Raw genomic sequence first — 24,372 nt, 5'->3', positions numbered from 1 at the left:
TTTAGATTGGGGGGTCAAAAAACAAATAGCTCTGAGTATGCTAACATTACAATTTGCTGCCGGTCTGATTTGTTGATTAATGGTAAATACGTGCACAAACAATGGTCTGTCTATCATCTTCAAAGGTTTGGTATTACCTGCCAACAGTCTAGCCAAAGCTTGGTCAAGTACTGTAGAAAACCCTTGTTCCAGTACTCTAGTACATCACATTCAACTGATGTTTTCTATCAGTGTCTAACATCAAAGAAAGCGATGCTTTGCAATGAAATCGCTGGATTAAACACTATCCCAGGAAAAATATTATTCAGAAAGTCAACAGGGGCAAAGAATTCAGTCTCACCGGCAGTCCAAATGCGGAAGAGGTTATCTATATAACGCATCCAGCATTTGACATGGTCAGAAAAGGTAGTGGACAGATAAGACATGTTCCTCAAAAAGGTTTATAAATAAGGGGGTTGCAGAACTGCACATGGCAGTGTCATCTATCTGGGCATATGTTGTCCCCTCATAATGCAAAATAAAAGGTTCTAAATTAGGGCATTCAAGCAAATATTAATTTGAAAAGTTCTCCAACTGCAAATTAGTAAAGAAATGTCTAACAGCCAACAGATCTATTCTTATGGGCATGCAGATTTACAAAGGTGAAATGTCCATAGTTTCAAAATTCCAGTTTTCAGCAAATACTGTAAATTTTCTAAGTTTTCTTCGGAAATGGTTTGTATCCATGATATACAGTGCATCCGAAAAGTCTTCACAGCGCTTTACATTTACCACATATTATTATGACAGCCTTATTACAAAATTGATTCAATTCATTATTTTCCTCAAAATTCTACAAACAATACCCCATAATGACAACTTGAAAGAAGTTTGTTTGACATTTTTGCAAATGTATTAAAAATAAAAAAATCCCATGTATATATAAGTATTTACAGTCTTTGCCTTGACATTTAAAATTCAGCTCAGGTGCACTGATTATCCTTGAGATGTTTCTACAACTTGATTGAAGACCACCTATGGTAAATTCAATTGATTGGACATAATTTGTAAAGGCACACACCTGTCTATATAAGGTCCCACGGTTAACAGTGCATGTCAGAGCACAAAGAAAGCCATGAAGTCCAAGGAATTGCCTGTAGATCTCCAAGACAGGATTGTATTGAGGAACAGATCTAGAGTAGGGTACAGAAAAATGTCTGCAGCATTGAAGGTCCCAATGAGCTTAGTGGCCTCCATTATCTGTAAATAGAAGACGTTTGGAACCACCAGGACTCTTCCTAGAGTGGGCTGCCCCACCAAACTGAGCGATCGGGTTGAAGGGCCTTAGGGAGGTGACCAAGAACCCGATGATTACTCCGACAGAGCTCCAGCATTTCTCTGTGGAGAGGAGAACCTTCCAGAAGAACAACCATCTATCCAGCACTCCACCAATCAGGCCTGTATGGTAGAGTGGTCAGGCGGAAGCCACTCCTCAGTAAAAGGCACATGAAAGCCTGCCTGGAGTTTGCCAAAAGGCACCTAAAGGACTCTCAGACCATAAGAAACAAAATTCTCTGCTCTGATGAAACAGAGATTGAACTCTTTGGTCTGAATGGCAAGTGTCATGTCTGGAGGAAACCAGGCACCATTCATCACCTGGCCAATACCATCCCTACAGTGAAGCATAGTGGTGGCAGCATCATGCTGTGGTGATGTTTTTTCAGCAGCAGGAACTGGGAGACTAGTAAGGATCAAGGAAAAGATGAATGCAGCAATGTACATAGATATCCTTGATGAAAGTCTGCTCCAGAGTGCTTTGTTTGGACCTCAGACTGGGGCAAAGGTTCAACTTCCAACAGGACAACGACCCTTAGCACACAGCCAAGATAACAAAGGTGTGGCTATGGATAGATCTGGAAATGGCTGTGCATCGACACTCCCTATCCAGCCTGACTGAAGTTTGAGAAGTCGTGCAAAGAGAATAGGAGAAACTGCCCAAAAATAGGTATGCCAAGCTTGTAGCATCATACTCAAAAAGACTTGAGGCTTTATTTATATGGTGCCAAAAGTGCTTCAACAAAGTATTAAGCAAAGGCTGTGAATACTTATGAACATGTGATTTGTTTTCCTTTTTTATTTTTAATAAATTTGCAAAGATTTTAAACAAACTTCTTTCATGTTGTCATTGTGGGGCATTGTTTGTAGAATTTTGAGCAAAATAATGAATATAGTCCATTTTTGAATAAGGCTGTAACATAATAAAATATGGAAAAAGTGAAGCGCTGTGAATACTTTCCGCATGCACTGTATGCCCGTATTTCCTTCACCAAAGGCTGTAAAAAGAAATCCATTCGCTGAGCCAACGATTGGGTAATGGATCCTGCACAGCAAATGATTTACTTAAATTCAGGGGCAACGTCCCTTATTGTATTTCAGGTTGATGCCAGCACCTGCAACCACCCTTGGCCTAATCGCACTGCTCTTGAGAGACACGCCGGGCTGCTATTCTTTCTGAATCGGGAACCGAAGGGAAACTGCATGGTCAAAGAGACCATGCGATTATCCTGCAGCTGCATTTTTAAAAAGGTGCATGCACCTTTTTTGTGTATTTTTTACGAGGCACAGCAGACGATTCAAATGAATATGCTGCCATGCCCAAGCAAATGCAGGACACACGCCCCACACTAGTGTGAACCTAGCCTAAAGCGAAACCTCACCCAAAAGAAGAAGATAGGATTTTTGTACTTACCATAAAATCCATTTCTCTGAGTTCATTGATGGACACAGTGCTCCAAATTCAGAACCGTAGGGTTATATCGTCCCCTACAGGAGTAGGAGTAGCAGGCAAAAAAAAAGACTTGGCTACACCTAAGGTCAGTCCTATTAGATATTCACCCCCCTCTCTGCTATAGGCCTTGAGTTTAGTAACAAGCAGTGTCAAAACTCCATAGAGAGGTGGGCGCTGTGTCAGTCAATGAACTCATAGAAGTGGATTTTACGGTAAGTACAAAAACAAAATGGATTTTTGTCTTACCGTAAAATCCTTTTTTTGGATGTTCATTGACAGACAGCTCCAGATCTTCTTGACCCTTGGGTTTACGCTGCCCCCTACAGGAGTAGGACACTAAGTGGAAAAAAGTTTGACTACGCCTGACTTTTCAAAGAGGTACCACATGGCAAAGCATTTAGGTACCACAGAGACGTTTTGGCCACTCCCAATCTTTATAGACAAACTTGTCAAAATAGGAGGTATATGGGAACACCTTTGCCGTGCGAGACGGCTTGTAAGTGCCAGAAGAAACGGCCACCTTCTGCAGCCGCTTCAGCTGCATCCTCCATCTTCAAAGTCTCCCACAGGTATGTAATCAGTGCGTCAATCAGCGCCTTCTCGTGCACAGCCACAGCTGTGAAGGAATCATCCTAACTAAGAGATGAGGAAGCATGGCTACATACCCGACAGGGTGGGCCACGTCCGCGGCGGCAGAGCCAGATTCAGGGATCGATGAGATAGGAGGACCAGAGGCGCTTTCTGCTAGCCCGCTGCCCAAAGGCCAGCTCCACCGAGGAAACAAATCAATGGAGGGCTGGAACCCAGAGGGACCTACTGCCTCCGAGAAGGGGTCAGGTGGGGAAACATGCGCCTTAGACTCAATGAGTTAAAGGGGGAACCCACAAGCAAAAACTGTCTAGCAGTGCTAGGGGACTCACCCACCGAAAGCATTGCACCCGTATCACCGAAGGGGCACCCATAAGCAGAGCACTCCACAGCCTGAAACAGAGGGGGAGGGATCCCACACACCTTACCACCCCACCAGAGTAGCACCAGTCTGAACCAGGGGAAAGGACACCCAGGAGTCAACACCAGGGGAAAGGGAGAGGCCCCCACAGCCATAAATCACAGTCTTAGAAGCTCCACTGTTATGGCCGCCGCTCTCAATGCACGCCAGACCTATACCTCACCACTCCACCAGATTACCACCAGCCTGAACCAGGGGAAAGGACACCCAGGAGTCAATTCCAAGGAAAAGGGAGGGGCCCCCACAGCCATAAATCACAGTCCCGAAGCTCCACTGTTATGGCCGCCGCTCTCAATGCACGCCGGCCCTGTCAAAAATGGGCACCACACTACACAAACGTATACACGATATAGAGCAAAATACAGGCTCCAAAGCAATGACGTCGACCACAGTACAATAGCCACCACCACATAGCGCCCATGAGGCTCCCCGGGACACCGGAGGGACCCCTGGAACCCAGGCCATAGCTAAAGCGGAAGGGGGGACCCCCCCACCGGTAGAGTGCTGCACACCAGCCCCAGCCACCTGCCAACCCAACATGCTACCCCGAATGGGGGGTTACAAAGATGGTCCATATGCACCACAGAAAACAGGGGGGTCTGGAGGAAGGGACCCCACAGGTTCCGGCCATCCCAGGGGGGTGCCCGTGTCCACCCCACAGCGCATCCAGGGGGGAGAGGAGAGATACATCTTACCCAACATACTATGGAACCAGGAGAGCACCATCCCAGACAGAACCCCTTACCATCGAAATGGGGGGGGGGGGGGGCTGTCAGCCAGGAGGAAAGCTGAGACTCGGGCCAAGACCCGGTCATATGCGACCTAACTTCAGTGGGGCTATGTCGCGGCCAAACCAGCGCAGAGCTCTGGTCTGCTCACGCTCGCTGGCAAATGATTGAAGATCTCACAGGAAAAAAAACAGGAGAAAAAAAAAAACATTCAAAAAGGAAAACATTTCCAGGGCCAAAGATCCCGGCAGGGAACTAGGTCCTTACTCCTGACTAGGCAGAAAAAAACTGAAGGCCTAAAGCAGAGAGGGAAATGTATACCAGTAGCCATGTCTTTTTCCTGCCTAGTGTCCAACTCCTGTAGGGGTGCGATATAACCCTATGATTCTGAATATGGAGCACTGTGTCCGTCAATGAACAAAAGAGAAATTACACTTTTCCCCAACCTCCTCCCCCACTTTTGGCGGGGGGTGGGTTTAGATAGGTGCCCACTCTTACTTCTGTTGAGATTACCTAGGTGATCTGAGTGGAATCTGGCCATCTGGCAGTAGTGGAATACCCAGGAACAGCACAGGGTGAGTACAGGACAAGCGGTGGATTAAGGATGGGGGGCAGGATTTAACCATGCCCAGTGTCAGTACCCTTAACACCCTCCTGGCATGGTGAACTTGCCGAGAGGACTTACATTTAGAGATAGGTTGAGGATCTAATTCTATTTTTACAGAGTAATCTACTGAGCTAAACAGACAGAAAAATAGGCATTTAATTTATTAGTTTATCAATGTTATATAGTTACATAGTTTGTGAGGTTGAAAAAAAGACATCAGTCCATCCAGTTCAACCTATTAAGTGTGTGTAAAGGGTTGGTGAAATTCTCGCGCTGTCTCTCTAATTGTTGTCTACAATATAATATAACACCTTTAATGCCGCAGGTACTAAAATTGGTAACCTACACAATTCAGATAAATATAGTTGGGGGGAGTACCGCGCTTTAAAGTGCTTAATACAACATAGATAAAATTATATACATATGTGAAAAAGTGCCAAAGTGCTTCTTAAATATAATATTCAAAAATGATGTGTCTCAATGTGTAAAATAAATACAATCCGATATAAATCCTTCAATTAATATAATAGGTGATAAAAATGGACTAAACTAAAATTCATCTTAGTAAAACCAACTATATCAATACAATATATAGTGAAAAAAAGTTATAAATCCGTGACCTTTTCAAAATTAAATAATGTGCTCTAAATAGGTGATATCCAATAAAGTGCTGAAGTGTCCTTAAAATAATTATATAAATAAATAGTGATCAACAAAATCTTCTTTATCCAAATTTGGCATGCAGGTGCTCTTTCGTGTGGTGCCCACTAGGTGTCCTAAGCGCTCACCTCACTGCTCCTTAAAAAGAGCCTTAAATTGTATGCCTCAGTATGCTGTTCCTTCCAAGGATAGCCAAACCGGAAGTGACGTATCGGCAAAGGAATGTTTGTTATGCTAGAAACAAGACGCAAAGCAATGTGAGTGTTACTCTTACTTTTTTTAAATAAATTTATGGGACGTACTTCACCATGTTTGGCCCAATTTGATTTTTTTGGAGATATAAAGGACCGCATATATCCCCTGGAATATAGCTGTTTATACAAGGGAGATATAACCGAGGATTCATAATGGTACATATATGCCAATAAGGAGGAAGGAACAGCATACTGAGGCATACAACTTAAGGCTCTTTTTAAGGAGCAGTGAGGTGAGCGCTTAGGACACCTAGTGGGCACCGCACGAAAGAGCACCTGCATGCCAAATTTGGATAAAGAAGATTTTGTTGATCACTATTTATTTATATAATTATTTTAAGGACACTTCAGCACTTTATTGGATATCACCTATTTAGAGCACATTATTTAATTTTGAAAAGGTCACGGATTTATAACTTTTTTTCACTATATATTGTATTGATATAGTTGGTTTTACTAAGATGAATTTTAGTTTAGTCCATTTTTATCACCTATTATATTAATTGAAGGATTTATATCGGATTGTATTTATTTTACACATTGAGACACATAATTTTTGAATATTATATTTAAGAAGCACTTTGGCACTTTTTCACATATGTATATAATTTTATCTATGTTGTATTAAGCACTTTAAAGCGCGGTACTCCCCCCAACTATATTAAGTGTGTGTGTGTTTGATGTTAACCGTACATTGTATACCCCCTTATGTTGTAGTCTTTAAGGTGCCCATCTAATAGTTTTTTGAAGCTATCGATGCTCCCTGCTGATACTACTGCTTGTGGAAGAGAATTCCACATCCTTACTGCTCTGACAGTAAAGAACCCCTCACGTACAGTATTTTAAGGTTAAACCGTTTTTCCTCTAGTTTTAGTGAGTGGCCACGTGTCTTATTGTATTCCCTTTCTCTGAAAAGTTTGTTTCTTATGCTAGGGTCATCACCAGTACAGTATTTGTACATTGAAATCATATCCCCCCTCAAGCGTCTCTTCTCCAGAGAGAATAAGTACAATGCTTGTAGTCTCTCCTCATAGCTGATGTTCTCCATTCCCCTAATTATTTTTGTTGCCCTTCTCTGGACTCTCTCCAGCTCCAGCACATCCTTCCTGAGGACCGGTGCCCAGATCTGGACGGAATACTCCAGATGTGGCCGGACCAGAGTCTTGTAGAGTAGGAGAATGATCTCTTTATTTCTGGAGTGAATCCCCTTTTTCATACATGCCAGTATTTTGTTGGCTTTGCTTGCAGCGGCTTGGCATTGCATGCCACTGCCAAGCCTGTTGTCCACTAGGACCCCAGGTCCTTTTCCATCTTAAAACATATTATTATTAGTATCTTGGATTAACCCAGAGATTCCCCCCTAGTGAGTAGCTTGCTTTTGTGTTTCTGACGCCCAAGTGCATTACTTTACATTTTTCAACATTAAACCTCAACTGCCATGTAGTTGCCCACTCCATTAGTTTGTTCAGGTCTGCTTGTAAGGTTTCCACATCCTGCATTGAAGATATTGGCATGCTTAGTTTAGTATCATCCACGAATACCGAGATTGTGCTAGATATCCCCTCCTTTAGGTCGTTTATGAATAAATTAAACAGGATTGGTCCCAGGACAGAACCTTGGGGGACCCCACTTTCCACACCCGCCCAATCCGAGTACTCCCCATTTATCACCACCCTCTGGACTCTCCCCTGGAGCCAGATCTCTATCCAGGTACTCACCCTATGGTCCATACCTATGCACCCTAGTTTGTACAGTAAGTGTTTGTGGGGAACTGTGTCAAATGCCTTTGCAAAGTCCAGATACACCACATCCACAGGTTTTCTTTTGTCTAGATCGCAGCTCACTTCATCGTAGAAGGTTAATAGATTGGTCTGGCAAGAATGATTTTTCATGAATCCATGCTGATTACTACTAATAATACCATTCTCATTACTAAAGTCTTGTATGTAGTCTCTTAACATCCCCTCCAAAATCTTGCAGACTGCTGATGTTAGGCTGACCGGCCTATAGTTTCCCGGGATATATCTCTGCCCTTTTTTAAATATTGGTACCACGTTGGCTTTTTTCCAATCAGCTGGCACCATACCCATCTGTAGACTATCCTTAAAGAGCAAGAATAATGGTCTGGCTATCACCTGGCTGATCTCTTTAAGAACTCTCGGGTGCAAGCCATCCTGTCCCGGTGATTTATATATGTTAAGTTTCTCTAGTTTAGTTCCAAGTCTATCCTCTGTTAACCATGGGGGTACTTCCTGAGGTGTATTATTTAATTTAGCATTACAAGCTGGGTTAGTGTAGCCCCCCAATTCTTTTGTGAAGACTGAAGAGAAGAAATTAACACTTTCGACCTTCTCTCTGTCCTCTGTGACCAGATTCCGTTTGTTGTCTTTTATGGGGCCAATGTGTTCTGGCCTCGCTTTCTTACTATTAATATACATAAAGAACTTCTTGGTTTTTTTTTTTTTTTTTTACTCTCTTCCACTATATGTCTCACGTGTTCTATTTTAGCCGCCTTGATTTCACCTTTACATTTCTTATTACACTCTTTGTAATGCTTGAATGCTGCCAATGACCCCTCAGCCTTGTATTTTTGAAGGCCTTTTCTTTAGTATTAATATGCATTTTTATGTTGGGAGTTTAGCCACCCAGGGTTTAGTTTTGCTCTTTTAAATTTATTTCCCTTTGGAATGCACTGGCCAATCCCTTTGTTTAGTATGCTCTTGAAGCACTCCCATTTTTCCTCCGTTTTCTTTGTTCCCAGGGTTCTATCCCATTTGATATGTTCTAGCAAAGAGCACAGTTTTGGGAAATTGGCTCTTTTGAAATTCAGTGTCCTTATATTACCCTTGTGTTTCCGGTTACTATGATTAATACTGAAACGTATTGACCTATGGTCACTGTTTCCTAAGTTGCCCCGTATTTCTATATCCGTGAGCAGGTCTGTATTGTTGGTAATCAGTAGGTCTAGTACCACATTGGTTCTTGTCGGTGCATTTACCATCTGACCCATAAAGTTGTCCTGCAAAACATTTAGGAACTGCCGAGCCTTGGATGAATGCGCGGTTCCTTCTGCCCAGTCTATATCTGGATAATTAAAGTCCCCATTATAATGACATTTCCCCTCCTTGCTGCCACTTCAATCTGTGAAAAGAGGTCCGCCTCCCCCTCCTCCATCTGGTTGGGGGGCCTATAGCATACGCCCAATATTACTTTCCCCATAGTGCCTTCCCTTTGAAGTTCTACCCATAGGGATTCTACTTCATCCATAGCTCCATTATTAATATCATTCCTCATATTTACCTGTACACCGTTCTTAATATACAGACATACCCCTCCCCCTTTTTTACCTTCTCTATCTCTGTGATAAAGGGAATACCCCTGAATGGTCGCCAGCCAATCATGAGAGCTGTCGAACCAAGTCTCTGTAATCCCCATAACATCGAAGTCCTCCTCAAACATAAGCAGCTCCAACTCTCCCATCTTGTTGGCCAGGCTTAAAGCACTGGTATACAAACCTCGTCATTTTGACCAGATGCAAACTATATCCTCGTTTGATGTAGTTTTTAGGCTGCTCTTGTGATCTTCCCCCATACCCACCTTGGATTTAGGAACTATGAACACCCTACCGCAAATGTCCCCATTTGTGCCCGCTGAACCTTGCTCCCCACTGGTTAATTCTACATCTGTACCCTCCCCCCATCACCTAGTTTAAAAGCCCCTCTAACGTGCTGGCCATCTTCTCACCCAGTACGGTTGCACCCTCCCCATTTAGGTGAAATCCGTCCCTACTAAAGAGCCGGTAGCCGACTGAGAAGTCAGCCCAGTTCTCCACAAATCCGAAACCCTCCTTACTACACCAGCTCCTCAGCCACTTGTTAACTTCCCTAATCTCCCGCTGCCTCCCTGGTGTGGCTCGAGGTACAGGTAGTATTTCTGAAAATACTACCTTGGAGGTCCTACTCCTCTACTCCTAAGTCCCAGAAATCGTTTTTTAGGACTCTCCCTCTGCTTATGTCATTGGTACCCACGTGTACCATGACAGCTGGGTCTTCCCCAGCCCCACCCAGTAATCTGTCCACCCGATCCATGATGTGCGGAACCTGAGTGCCCGGTAAAAAACAGACAGTTTGGCGCTCACGGCCTTTGTGACAGATTGCCCTGTCTGTCCTTCTAATTATTGAGTCCCCTACCACCAGAACCTGTCTTTCCTTTCCCTTTCTCCCTCCCTTACTGGAGGATTTCTTCCCCTGGCAGCTAGGGGCGTCGCTCTGCTCCAGCAATGCTGGTCCCTGACTGGTTTCCCCAACATCACGCAACAGGGCAAATTTATTGGGGTGCTCCAGCCCAGGACCGGCCTCCTTGCTTTGTTCCCCTCTACCCCTCCTGTCACCCATCTACTCTGGTCTGATGCCTGCACCCTTGTATCTCTGCCCTTCTCTGTGCAGGCCCTTGCCTGCACCTGGCGGGTGCGCTCCCAGCTCTCCTTCAGTATGGGCATTCTTCTCAGTGTTGCCAGTTGCTTCCCTAGATTCAGGACCTGAGCTTCCAGGGAAGCAACGTGCTTACATTTTGTGCAGCTGTATTCGCCCTCGATCGCATGATCGAGGAACGTATACATGCCACAAGATGTACACCAAATCGCATCTCCACACCCGCCGGGCATTGTACCCACTAATATAATCTGATGGGGATTCAGTAATTTAAGTTTGTCCTGTGTGGCCGTTTTCTAGCTTCCTAACTCTACTTTCTTACTCTCTGGTACTCCACGACACTCACAGGCACTCACTGACACTCACAAACATTAACTGACACACTAAGGTATTTTTCCCAGTCGCTAAGGTATTTTTCCCAGTCACTAAGGTATTTTATTCCCTGGTTGCTAAGCTGTTTTTCTCCGGTTGCTAAGGTGTTTTTCCTCGGTTGCTACGTTTGCTAAGGTACTAGCGGTACTAAGATTCTAGGTACTGTCAGATCTACTGCTTGTCTGCCCTGGTCTGTCCTCGTCTGATGTAAGATCCTGCAGCCTCCCCTTGTCAGTCTCTCTAGACGCTGTCTGTGCCTGTCTGTGCAATCCCCCTCTGGCTCCCCCCTCCCCTCACTCATTTTAACAGCTGATTAGCACACATGGTTCTGCTGTCTCCTCTCCTGTCAGTCAGCCCACGCGCCTCCGGTACTGTTCCCGCCGCCTGGTGTCTGTCACGCTGCCCCCTCAGCATCGGGAGTCAGAGGGGTCTAACGTTTTTCCCATGGAAGAGTAAACCCTGGACAGGACGTTATTCAAGAGAAGGCCAAGTTACTCCAAGTTATGAGTTTGTTCCACTGCGGACTTCCGGAGGTTCTGGATCTATTAGACACCTCTGTACATTCGAACAGTCTGTTGGACGTAGACCAATAGAGCCTGTGTTGACTGTTTCTTCAGTAAGAGGTCATCCAAGTATCCTAAAAGGGTAATTACCTTGAAGTAAAGCAGAGCAAGCATAGGGTCCGGAATCTTTGTAAATACCCGAGCTGCAGTGGATGGTTTAAAGGGAAAGGCAACCAACAGAAATAGATGTGTGCCCTTAGCTGAGAGCAGAAACCACCGATGTGTTGGAAAGATGAGGACATATAAGCAGGCAATCTTGACATTCCCAGAGGCCAGAAGGTGTCTTGAACCGTGGAAAGCAACAAATGACTTCATGGATTCCATGTTAAAGTTTTGTGTCCAAAGAATAAACCCTTTGAAACTTTAGATCCAGGAGGCCATGGGTGTGGTACACTGGTCTTAATACAAAGCTAAACCTTTTTGAAAGCCATGGCCATTCACCCCTTACCACTGCACCAAGGCAGCGTAGAGGTCTGCTAGTCTTTGCAGAATGATGGAATAATATGAATTTGAGTGGAGGTAGGGATAGAACTTCTCACTATTAGCCATTGGATTCAACACATGAGATCAAGCGACCGAAATGTCCTGGGACCAGGTGGTTGCATAGGTCCCCCAAGGATTTGTTTGTGGGTTTGGAGGATTTAGGGGTCTAACAGTTGAAAAAAGTCCCAGATTTGGTCATGCACCTTAAGGTCCAAAAGAGAACAAAAAGAACCTTTCCTAGAAGTAAGGAGTTTCCCAGCCTGAGGGCTAGCTCTCTTTTGTTGAGGCTATAGGGTGCTCTTTCACCTGGTGATGTCCATAATAAAGGAATCTAGTGATAGGCTGAAGTGGTATTCCCCATCGAAGGGGGATGTGTAATTAGAGCTTTTGAATTGTGGTGCCCCAGCCCAACCTTTGAGCCAACAGGTCCTTTGCATGTAAAGCAAAAGTAGACCCATTCTGGATATTAGGGGTACAATATCTGCTAGCCCATCTATGCAGTAAGGCAGGGCCACAGGCAGATACTCCAGTTGTTTTGCAGACTGAAGGATTCATTAGGATAGATCTAGGATTCCTAGACATATCCTTGGAACAGATACCTAAAGTCTGGCAGATGAACCCGTTCACAATAGCAGGTTGTAAGACAGTCCCAAGAGGGAGAATATGAACTTGGAAAGGGCTTCTAGTAAACATTTTACTACATCGATTGCAGAAGATACTGCACTGGGAAGTTTTTCATCAGCTGGAGACGTGTCTAATGATTAACAGGATCCTCTCCTCCATTCAGAGCTCATGCTACAGGCAGTAAAAGCAAAGAACTTTTCTCAATGGAGCTTTTTTTCACAAGAGCTCAGCCTGCAGCCCAAAGCTATTAACCATCTACATGCCAGAAGCTCAATTAGAGGAAGACGACTGGGCATTCCTCCAATAAAGATTTATTGAAGATCTTGCTGCCTGCATGACATGGGACATTCTTTAATACAGGTAAGTTATATCACTAAAGCTGTAGTGCAAAAAAACAGCTTAACTGAAAGTGGAGTTCCACCTAAAAAACAAAAAAATACATAAAAATACCCCCGGGACAGTCAGGGCTAGTGCATTCCACAATGGATAGCCTCTGAACTGTCGCGGGTTGCACTAACCTGCAAGAAATACTTACCTTGAAAATTTCTTCTCCAGCGCTGCCATCTCAGGTGTGGGCAGCTTGAAGCCAGCGCGATCCTCTTCTGCGTCCTCTTCCCTCCTCTTCGGTTCCACGATGCACTGCGCCGGCCCCGCCGTCACTTCCGGGTCTGCAGCGTCATCCCTGCACAGCTTCTGGGCATGCCCAGAAGCTGTTTAGCAAGGTATGACGGCGCCTGCACCGGAACTGATGTCGGGGCCGGTGCAGGCGCATTGATTCCTGGGAGCGATGACGTTCAGCTCCCAGGAATCTTTGCAAGCCAGGAAGTGACGACTCACCGTGGCCGCCGAGGGGAGGAAGAGGAAGTAAGGTAAGTATATTATCTTCTAAACAAGGTAAGTTAAAAAAAAAAATTGCGATTATCCATTTGTTTTTCAGGTGACCCGGACCAAGAAGATGGAACGAACTTTCATTTTTCGGTGGAACTCCACTTTAATCTTGAAGTCACTACCCCAATACAAGTATATAAATGCAGTATAGTATATAATAATACAGTAAAGTACTATAGTATATATAGTATATATACAAGTATATAAATACATACGTCAGATTTGTTATTTTTATATGGAATAATTAAATTTTAATATTCAATAACTGTTTTTATTGGAGTTTTTAATATATTTATTCAGCGGTATGAGTGGATTTTTCCACTGTCTTTTTACTAGTACAAAACTATGTTTTTATTCTGTAACGAAGAATACACTATCACTGAATTGTACTATTGTAGGGTGATTTTATTTCATTTCATTTTAGCAATCGTGGTAACACTTTTATTATTATTAAGATTTAGCAGGGTAAATTGTATATGCTTTTATTTATGTAATTTTGACTATGGCAACATTAATATATCATGTACGTTCCATTATGTGTTTTTTTTCCGTTTCCACATAGTGGTTCAATTCTCAAATTGATTATTTCTCACGGTAGTTAAACTTGCGGCGGGTACATTAAAACACTTCGGGTGCAACATAAATCATGTCCTCTCCTATCGCTGTAACATCCCTCATCTCCGGTAATAAATATAAAAGCGGATCACGGAGCCGCGATCGCCGTCACATTTACGTCTCATACACCCGCCGCCGCTTTTATATTTATTACCGGAGATGAGGGATGTTACAGCGATAGGAGAGGACATGATTTATGTTGCACCCGAAGTGTTTTAATGTACCCGCCGCAAGTATAACATTAGAAACAGTGCCGTGATAATTTCATGCCCACCGAGCATGCGCACTTCTCAAATTCTTTCTTCTTCAATCACGTATCCGGGGCTCTGAGCATGCGCACTACTGCGCTGCTCAGCTGTTTCAGACCGGAAGTGACGAGGGTATGGTTTCTTCACAGGGTATGGTTTTTTAACGTTACACCGGCAGGAGGGTTTGTCCAACTAGAATGCAATCTCTAGATGGCGATCGCATTGAGGGGAGTTTCCTTCCGGGGACTCTGGGGTGAGCAGCGTTGAGACGCAAGCTTTCTCCCTGAAGTGACGTGAACCGGAAGTGATGCATCTCTGCCGATGACAATACTTCCGGCGGACGTACTTCCTGTGGCTCCGGACTTCCGGGACCCCCGTAGGAGGATAGCACATTAGTTTTTCCTTTAAACAGCGTGCAGGCATGTGCGGGCATTGCCTTTGAAAATGTCCTGAGTGGGACGAAACATCAGGCACGCCCGCATGTCGACACGATTCTCCAGGCTACTATTTCCATGCGCATTGATTTGTTCAGATTGTGAGTTGCCAATTTTATTTTCTTACACATTAAAGATTTAAGTTTACTATTTATTATTGGCGCTGTACTTTGTTTTTTCTATTTCTCCCAATACAAGTATGCAAGTGAGAAAATTAAACAAAATCTAATCTGCATACACCCAGTCCCTGGGCAACATACAAGATAGGTTCTTTAGGTTTGTTCTTAAAGGTTTGTTGTTAAAGTGGTTTTTAAAGGCAGAAGGTTTTTTATTTTAATTAATTTTATGCATTAAAATAAAAAAAAACTTTTTGTGAGCAGTAGCCCCCCTAATACTTACCTGGGCCCCATCTATATCCAGCGATGTTGCACGAGAGTCTCAGCTGTCCGGGATTCTCTCTCCTCATTGGCTGAGATAGCAGTCAGGAGTTGGCTCCTGCTGTTGTCAATCAAAGTCAGTGAGCAAATTAACAGAGAGGGGGGTGGGGCCAAGCCTCGGCTCTGTGTCTGAATGGACACAAAATGCTCAGCTTGGGTGCCCCCATAGCAAGCTAAGTGCTGTGGGGACACTCAGCAGGAGGGAGAGGCCAGGAGTGCCGGCAAGGGACCCGAGAAGAGGAGGATCTGGGCTGCTCTGTGCCAAACCACTTTAGACACGAGACTTTAATATCACTTTAAGTTAAATTTGTAAACAAGTTGGAACAGGTACATTTTTTTAGGTGCAACTCCAGCCAAAAAATGTTTACTTTTTTTGGATATCATAGGGAAGTTTTAACACCCCCGTAATGTTTATATTGCTGTCTGTGCCCCTATTCAGAAGATTTCACCTCACTATCTGTCCCTGTGACAATTGGATTTTGAAAACTTTGGGTTGTTGTGAAAACAAGGATTGGTTATAAAGCTTCAGTGGAGACACCTTTCCAATGATAACTCCTAGGCTTCATGCACACTAGACATTTTTACAGCTGCTTCTAGAGGCATCAGATGTTTTTTTTTTTTTCCTGCCCCTAAACGCCCTTCTATGTTATCCTATGTGTCCGTGCACACATAGGCTTTTAGCAGCATTTAGAGGCAGGAAAAAAAAAAGACTGCCAGTACGTCCAGGAGCAGCAGAGTTTGGGCCGAAAAAATGCTTGAAGCTACTAACAGCTGCTAGAAGCTGCTAACCACTTCAAAAAGCTGGTAAACATTAGTGCCAAGAGCTTGAGGTCTGTAAAAGCCCTTAAAACCCTGTAAAAGCTTAAAGTGGATTTAAACCGGATTCATGAAATTTGACCCAATGTCAAGGTCTTACCTTGCCCTCCTGTTGGCAGCTATCTTGGACATGTGCAGAGTGCTGCCTCTTATAAACTGTGATTGCATCATCACTAGCCTGCTGCCTGGGTGTCGCACAGTGATGATGCTGCACGCCTGACTATACCTATCACCTGATAGGTTGCAGTCCTTGCCCTTGTGTTTGTGCTTCAAGGTGCATCTCTGCTAGCAGTCTTCTGTTCTCCGTTTCCTTCGTGTACGACCTGGCTTGGCTGACGGCTCTCCTGGTCCCCCCGCATCGGCAGACTACCCGCCACTGGACTCAACCCTGGCTCGGATGACTACCTGCTTCTGGACTCGACCCCTGCTTGGATGACTACCTTCTTCTGAACTTGACCCCGGCTTGGAGGACTACCTGCTTCTGGACTTGATCCCGGCTGGTTCCTGCTCTCACTTCCTCACTCTGCTGTGCATTTATTGTGGTTTGCTCCAATAAACTATTTTATTTTACCTTCATCCCTGTGTGGTCTGGTGTTCTGGCACCCTGACAGTACGCAAGGGCCATGAATCCGGACGATGCAGGTGCTCCTACGCTCCCAAGCTGGTTACCAGGCTCGATCAACAAGATGATCTTTTGGGTAAGTTCGCTCAGGCATTGCAGACATTGCTTGCACACAGCGCACCTTCCTGTGGTTCCTCCTGTTGTTGCACCTGCAGTTGCAGCTGGAGTCACTTACCAGAAGGATGACTAGTTCAGCCTCCCATCTGCAGCACTATGCGGGGTGAACCGAGTCAGTGTTGTGACTTCCTAAACTAAGTGGGCATTTATTATGAGATGGTTTCTCAGGCATTTCCTTCTCACAGGTCTAAGGTGGGCTTCCTAATCTCGTTGCTCTCGGATAAGGTCTTGGCCTGGGCGAATCCCTTATGGGAGAACGATAATCCTGTGATACTCGATTACCTGAGTTTTGTTGCCTCCTTTCATAGGCTATTCGATGTGCCTGCTCGCACTGCCTCTGCTGCAAAGCTGCTGTAGTCCATTCAACAGGGTATACGAACCGTTGCCATGTATGCCACCGAATTTCGCACCCTGGCAGCAGAGGTGGGCTGGAATAATGAGGCTCTGGTGGTTGTCTTCTCTCATGGTCTCTCCGATGCAATGAAGGACGAGATTAAAGCCAAGGATCACCCTGACGAGCTTGAGGCTCCGATATCTTTCCTGATTTTGATCGATACCAGGCTCAGGGAGAGACCATAGTTTAAGCAGCGCCTGTGGAGGCCTCCTACGTTTTATTTCCCTCCTATTCCTCCCTCACCTCCCACGCCTCCTTTGGGATGGTGCGTCTAGCTGTAAACCAATACAGCTGGGGTTCACTTACCTTTCCGAGGCTGAGCGGGCCTTTAGGAGGAGGGGGGGCTGGTGCTTGTATTGCAGGCTTGGTGGGCATTTCCTGAAATTCTGCCAAACCAGTCCGGGAAATGCTCGCACCTAAGGTCCTGTCCTATTATTTTATTGACAGTACGTTTGCTACTGCGAATTCCATACCCCTGCAGCCTCGTATTTCTCCACTAGTTATTGAGGCGGTTGATGGCAGACCCCTGCAACCGGCACAGGCTACCCACGAGACTGTTCCTGTTGATATGGCGATTAGGGGCTGTTCACAGGAAGTCAACCTGTTTCCAGGTTATTTCATCCACACACTACTCTTATTTTGGAGTACCCTTGACTTCAGAAACACAATCTGACCTTTGATTGGCAGTCGGTCGAGATCCTCTCTTGGTCTCCACTGTGGCGCTGTTTGTATCTATGGGCCGGTTAAGGTATTTTGTACCTCCTCGGATTCAGTGTTGCCTACTGAATATTGTATCAAGATGTATTTGACAAGGTGCGCGCTGGTACTCTTCCTCCTCATCGTCCGTACAATTGTGCCATAGACTTTCAACCTGGTGCCATTCCCCCTCATGGCAGGGTTTATCCTCTCGTGGCTGCGGAGAATAAGGCCATGGAGGAGTAAGTTGCGGATGGAGCAACAGCCTTTGCCAAGCTTGACCTGAGAGCCGCGTATAATCTCATAAGGATCAAGGAGGGCGACTAGCGGAAGACCGCAGTTAATAGCAGAACCGGTCATTACGAATCTCTGGTTATGCCCTTTTGCTTGTGCAATGCGTTTGCAGTCTTGCAGGATTTCATCAGTGATGTCTTTTTTCGTGATATGTTGCAGCAATAAGTGGTAGTCTATTTGGATGACATATTGCTTTACTCGGACTACATTGAATTACACTACCTGGATGTCAGACGAGTGCTGCAACGGTTGTGTGAGAATGGGCTGTTCTATAAGCTTGAAATGTGAATGCCATCTGTCTCAGGTTGTCTTCCTCGGCTACATAATTTCTGCAGAAGGGTTCTCCATGGACCCTCAGAAGGTTTCGGCTGTTCTTCAATGGCCTCGTCCTAGTGGTCTCCGTTCCATTCAGCGTTTCCTTAGGTTTGCCAACTACTGTCGAAAATTTACCAGGAACTTTTCCTCTTTGGCCAAACTTATCTCAGATCTGACCAAGAAGGGCATCGATTCCCACATTTGGACGACTGCTGCCATCCAAGCTTTTGAGGCCCTCAAGTCTGCTTTCGCTTCGGCTCCCATTCTGTCCCATCCAAATCCTGGTTTTCCCTTTGTCCTAGAGGTGGATGCATCTCAGACGGGAGTAGGCACTCTCCTGTCTCAGCGTCGGACACCTGATGGACCCTTACTTCCTTGAGGTTCTATTCCAAGAAGCTGTCTCCAGCTGAGTGCAAATACGAGATTGGAGACAGAGAGCTCTTGGCCATTATCCTGGCTCTCAAAGAGTGGAGACACTTTCTCGAAGGTTCTGTGGTTCCAGTTCTCATTCTCACCGATCATAAGAATCTGACGTATCTATCAGAGGCCAAGAGGCTCACAACCCATCAGGCCAGATGGGCCTTATTCGTGTCGCGTCTTTTTTTTCTTTTAATTTTTATCTTTATTGAAGGTATAATATATATATATATATATATATATATATATATTCACAATACTCTTTTTTCTCAAATATATTATTACAAACTTTGAATCAAAAACAATAACAACAAACAAAAAAATATCTTATCCCTTACATAGTTACATAGTTTGTGAGGTTGAAAAAAGACATCAGTCCATCCAGTTGAACCTATGATGTGTGTGTTTGCTATTAACCGTACATTGTATGTTGTGGTCTTTAAGGTGCCCATCTAATAGTTTTTTGAAACTATCGATGCTCCCTGCTGATACGACTGCTTGTGGAAGAGAATTCCACATCCTTACTGCTCTGACAGTGAAGAACTTCTTACGTATTTTAAGGTTAAACCATTTTTCCTCTAGTTCTAGTGAGTGGCCACGTGTCTTATTGTATTCCCTTTCTCTTCAAATAACATAATATTGTTATTTTTGTTTATTGTTCTGAGTATATTAAATACCTTTCACCTCCACATTTTCCGTTTACTTGCTATAAACACCCAAAACAACAAAACAAACAAAAAAAAAAAGGGGGGAAGAAAGAGGGGGGGGGTCCAATGGTACTGTCTATCCGCTTCAGCATTCTCATTCCATAAAAGTCCTTCCCTCTTCCGAGAGAATAAACAAATTCCATGCTTCCCAGGTCTGGTTATATTTCTCTCTACAATGACTTGATGTTAAAATCAGATCTTCCATCTTATTTATTTCTTCGACTTTCTTTATCCAATCCGTTACTGTTGGTACGGTCTTTTTTTTCCATTTTCTCGGGATACATGCATTTGCTGCTTTTAGTAGATGATTCACTATCGATCTCCTATATTTTCTAGTTTAAGTTTCTGTTAACTGTAGAAGAAACAAGGCTGGTTCTACTGAAATCTCTACCTCAGTAAATTTCTGTATAATTTTTTTAACTTCTTCCCAGTAGGTCCTTATCATGGAACACGTCCAATATGTGTATTATTGTACCCTGTTCCCCCTGGCAGTGCCAACAACAATTTGATAATGTGGGATAGATCTTATGTAATCTGTCTGATCTTATGTAATCTGTCTGGAGTATAATACCACCTTGTCCGTATTTTATAATTTGTCTCTTGATTTTAGTACATATTGAAGATTTCAAAAATCGTTCTATTATCCGTTGGGGTTCTTGTCTCGTTTTAACTATGTGGTCTCCTATTTGCCCAGCTCCAAGAACGTTAAGGCCGATGCCTTGTCTCGCCAGTATTCTGAGTGGTCAAGGGAGGACTCCATGCTGACTCCGGTCAAACTTTCAGATCGTATCCTGGTTGCCATTAGCACCAACTTAACCTCTTCTCTTGGGGAACAGATCTTGGCTGCCCAACCTAATGCTCCCACAGGGAGACCTGCTGGCAAATGTTTTGTACCTGAGGGGTTGCACATCAGACTGTTTCGCATGTACCACAATTCCAAGACTGCCGGTCATCCTGGTAAGAACCAGTTGTCCTGGGCTATTTCCCATCTCCAGTTGTCCTGGGCTATTTCCCGTCAGTTCTGGTGGCTATCCCTCCGCACTGACGTTGCTGGGTATGTGGCTGCTTGTTCCGTCTGTGCCTAGAACAAATCTCCTCGGCACCTTCCCTTGGGCCTACTGCATCCCATTCCCAATGGGGAGTGTCCCTTGTCTCACCTGGCCATTGATTTCATTGAGGAACTTCCCGCGTCTCAAGGTTACATGGTTATCCTCATGATTGTTAACCGGTTCTCCAAAATGTGCCACTGTGTTCCGTTTAAAAGGCTGCCTACTACTCAGGAGCTTGCCTCGATGTTTGCCAGGGAGGTCTTCCGTTTACATGGGTTGCCTAAGGAGATTGTCTCGGACCAAGGGAGTTAGTTTGTCTCCAAGTTCTGGCGCACCTTTTGCTCCCAGTTGGGTATTCGACTCTCCTTCTCCTCGGCCTACCATCCGCAGTCCAATGGTGCCGCTGTGCATTCAAACCAAGCTCTGAAGCAATTACTCCACTGCTATATCTCTATTCATCAGGACAATTGGGTTGATCTGCTACCCTGGGCGGAGTATGCCAGGAACTCTGCCATCAACTTCTGGAATGTCTCCATTCATGGCTAATTATGGGTTCCTAACCCGCTGTGTTGCCGAGTCATTCTCGCCACAGGACATCCCGGCTGTGGAGGATCATCTTTGTGCCCTCTGTTCCTCTTGGGTGCAGATTCAAGAGTCTTTACGGGTCTCTGCACAGTGTCAGAAGCTCCAGGCACACAGAAGACATTTATCTGCTCCTCTGTACCAGGTCGGGGAGAGGATATGGTTGTCGACCCGTAATCCCAACCTCAGGGTGCCCCCTCCAAAACTGGCACCCTGTTTTGTTGGGCCTTTTCGCATCCTCCGTAAAGTGAACCCGGTGGCCTATGCCCTTGATCTTCCCCCCTAGCATGCATATCTCCAATGTCTTTCACATGTCACTTGTGAAGCCACTGGTTTTCAAATCACTATACCTCTTCACTTCCTCACCTCGTCCCATTCTTGTCTGTTTAGAGGTCAGGTTCAATACCTAGTGCACTGGAAGGGTTTTGGTCCTGAGATGCGCTCCTGGGTTCGCTCTGCTGATGTTCATGCTCTCGCCCTTCTCTGTGCTTTCCATGCTTGCTTTCCTCAGAAACCGTTTTTTGCTTTGCGGAAGAGGGGCCGTTGAGAGGAGGATACTGTTAAGGTCTTACCTTGCCCTCCTGTTGGCAGCTATCTTGGATATGTGCAGACTGCTACCTCTTATGAACTACCTGCTGCCTTGGTGTCGCACAGTGATGATGTTGCACACCTGACTATATCTATCACCTGATGGGTTGCAGTCCTTGCCCTTGTGTTTGTGCTCCAAGGTGCATCTCTGCTAGCAGTCTTCTGTTCTCCGTTTTCCTCCGTGTATGACCTGGTTTGGCTGATGACTCCCTGGCTCTCGAATCTGCATGGGCAGACTACCCGCTTCTGGACTTGACCACGGCTGGTTCCTGCTCTTACTTTTTCACTCTGCTGTGGTTTTTTATTGTGGTTTGCTCCAATAAACTGCTCTATTTTACCTGCATCCCTTTGTGGCCTGGTTTCCTGGCACCCTGACACCCAAGTACTTCTATGGGTAGTGTTTTCTTCTCTCTCCAAAACCCTAAGACCTGTAGCTTTCTCCTGCTCCTTCTTCTGTTATTAACATGGTAGCTTCTGACAAGTATGCCTCCAACTAAGATCAGACCAGGCTGAAATTTGTGTCCTGGGAGGTTGCCTATAAATAGATTAGCAGAAAGCTTGTCTTGTCACAGCAAAGCTCTGCAAGTCTCCGCTATTGTGAAGGGGGGGAAAGGGTGTGCCTGCCTTTCCTCCAATCAGCTGTCTTGGCAGTATGCAAATAATCCACTCCCAGTGCTTAACAGGAAGAGAAAATCTCTAACACGATGTGCACTTTCTAAAGAATATATAAAGCTGAAGACAGCAGATATACACGTAAAACGTATGTAGGGCCATTTGTTTCATCTCTGTATGTCATCTGAGGCTGTCCACTTCACTGGGTATATGTGAGGGTTTACATCCACGTCAAGACACTTTTACAAGCGTCATGCATTTTTTCTGCTGCTGCTGGCTTCTAGGAGAGTTAAATAAGCATTATGTGTGCATGAGGAGTAAATTTCCCTTCCTAGGGGTATATTTCCTCTCACTTCCTGTCATCTCCCTTTGTTTGTAAGTATGAGGCGTATGCAAGTCAGATGTTTGTAACTCTAGGAAAGCCTGTACCTGTTTGTAGTCAATGACAGAATTAATTAAAGTAAGATGATTATTAGGACATCCATGCAACCAGAATTTTCAAAAGGAGAGGTCAGGAATGCCAGCTATATCAAGTTTACTTTTACAAAACTCCTTTAAAAATAATTTGCAATGCAAAAGAAAATCCAAATGATCAAATTCATGTCATTGGCGACTGATGACATGGTAGTCCATGTGTAAAAAGTTATGTAAGATACTGGTAGATTTATGTAGCCTGGAATTTTCAGGCTGACAATGGGCAATTGGCAGCAGCGACTCACTTAAGAGCCCTTTATCAATAAATTCATTGCAAGAAAATATAAACATACCAAGCTGAGATAGTCGAAAAATCTCATCTTCATTTTCTGTGGTGTGATCCGCATTAAGCTGAGTGACCTGTAGTCCATCAACTGTGGATTTGCAAAGCAGTGCCCGGTTGGTACCTGACAGATGAAAATTTCAAATTTATTTGTGTTCCAAGTCAGTTGATTTCTTAGGATTTATACTTGAACAAATTCACAACTAAAATACAGACTACTGTTAAGTAAGCACATATATACAGTTTATACATTCGAAATTTAACCATTTCAGCGCCAGAAGATTTAACCCCCTTCATGACCAGGCCATTTTTTGCGATACATCACTGCATTACATTAACTGACAATTGGTGGTCATGCGACACTGTAATAAAATTAATGTCCTTTTTTTCCAGCAAATTTTTCTTTTTTTTGATGGTGATTGATCACCTCCGCAGTTTTTATTTTTAGTACTAAAAACAAAAAAGTAGTATGGAAGGTGTGCTACACATACAATAAATAATTGTACCTATGTCCTATAATATCAAATACAAGACAGAACATTGGATTGAGGCACTTAGGATTCATACCATACCATGAAAGTCCTTCATCAATTTAGGCCAATATGTATTCTGCTACATGTTTTTGGTAAAAAAAAAAACCCCAATAAGCATATATTAATTGGTTTGTGCAGAAGTTAAAGCATCTACAAACTAAGGGATATTTTTATGGAATTTTTATTTATTATTTTACTAGTAATGGCTGCGATCAGCGACTGATAGTGGGACTGTGATATTACAGGGGACAAATTAGACACTAAGTGACACTTTTTTGGGGACCAGTGACACTAATGCAGTGATCAGTGCTAAAAAATCTGCACTGTCACTGTTCTGACACTGGCAGAGAAGGGGTTAACATCAGGGGCGATTAAAGGGTTAAATGTGTTCCTAGGGAGTGCTTGCTAACTGTGTGGGGGGGCTTTAACTGTGAGAAGACAGAGATCTGTGCTCCTGCTTAGCAGAAAAACAGTATGTCTATCTTTCCGACTAACAGAATGGCGATCTGCCTTGTTTACATAGGCAGACTGCCGTTCTGCCTCTCTCGGAACAAACAGCAAGTCCCTGCGGACATCAGGTTCACTGGACCTGCTGATTGGCTCCCACTGTGTCAAATTACAGTGGGAGCAGGTCGACGCGTGTGCGCACCCCAGACCTGAAAGTGTAGAACCACAGGCCCGCCGCCCTGCAGTAAATGTACGTGGGGTGGTCAGCAATGGGTTAAAGTCCAAAATCCTTCACATTCTATATGTT

General features: G+C 44.4%; 1 protein-coding gene across 1 annotated transcript in view; it reads right to left on the bottom strand.

Moving 5' to 3' along the window:
• The window catches only part of TAB1 (TGF-beta activated kinase 1 (MAP3K7) binding protein 1), a 340,288-nt gene that overhangs the window by 86,121 nt on the left and 229,795 nt on the right, over positions 1 to 24,372 (bottom strand). Inside the window, exon 6 of the mRNA XM_082266654.1 lies at positions 23,096 to 23,209. Within this exon, the coding sequence (XP_082122780.1) occupies positions 23,096 to 23,209 (114 nt within the window). The remainder of the gene's footprint in view (positions 1 to 23,095; positions 23,210 to 24,372) is intronic.

The sequence above is a fragment of the Pelophylax lessonae genome, assembly GCF_965119305.1.
Source record: "Pelophylax lessonae genome assembly, chromosome: 8".
NCBI lineage: Eukaryota > Metazoa > Chordata > Amphibia > Anura > Ranidae > Pelophylax > Pelophylax lessonae.
This window is presented reverse-complemented; position numbering and strand designations above follow the sequence as displayed.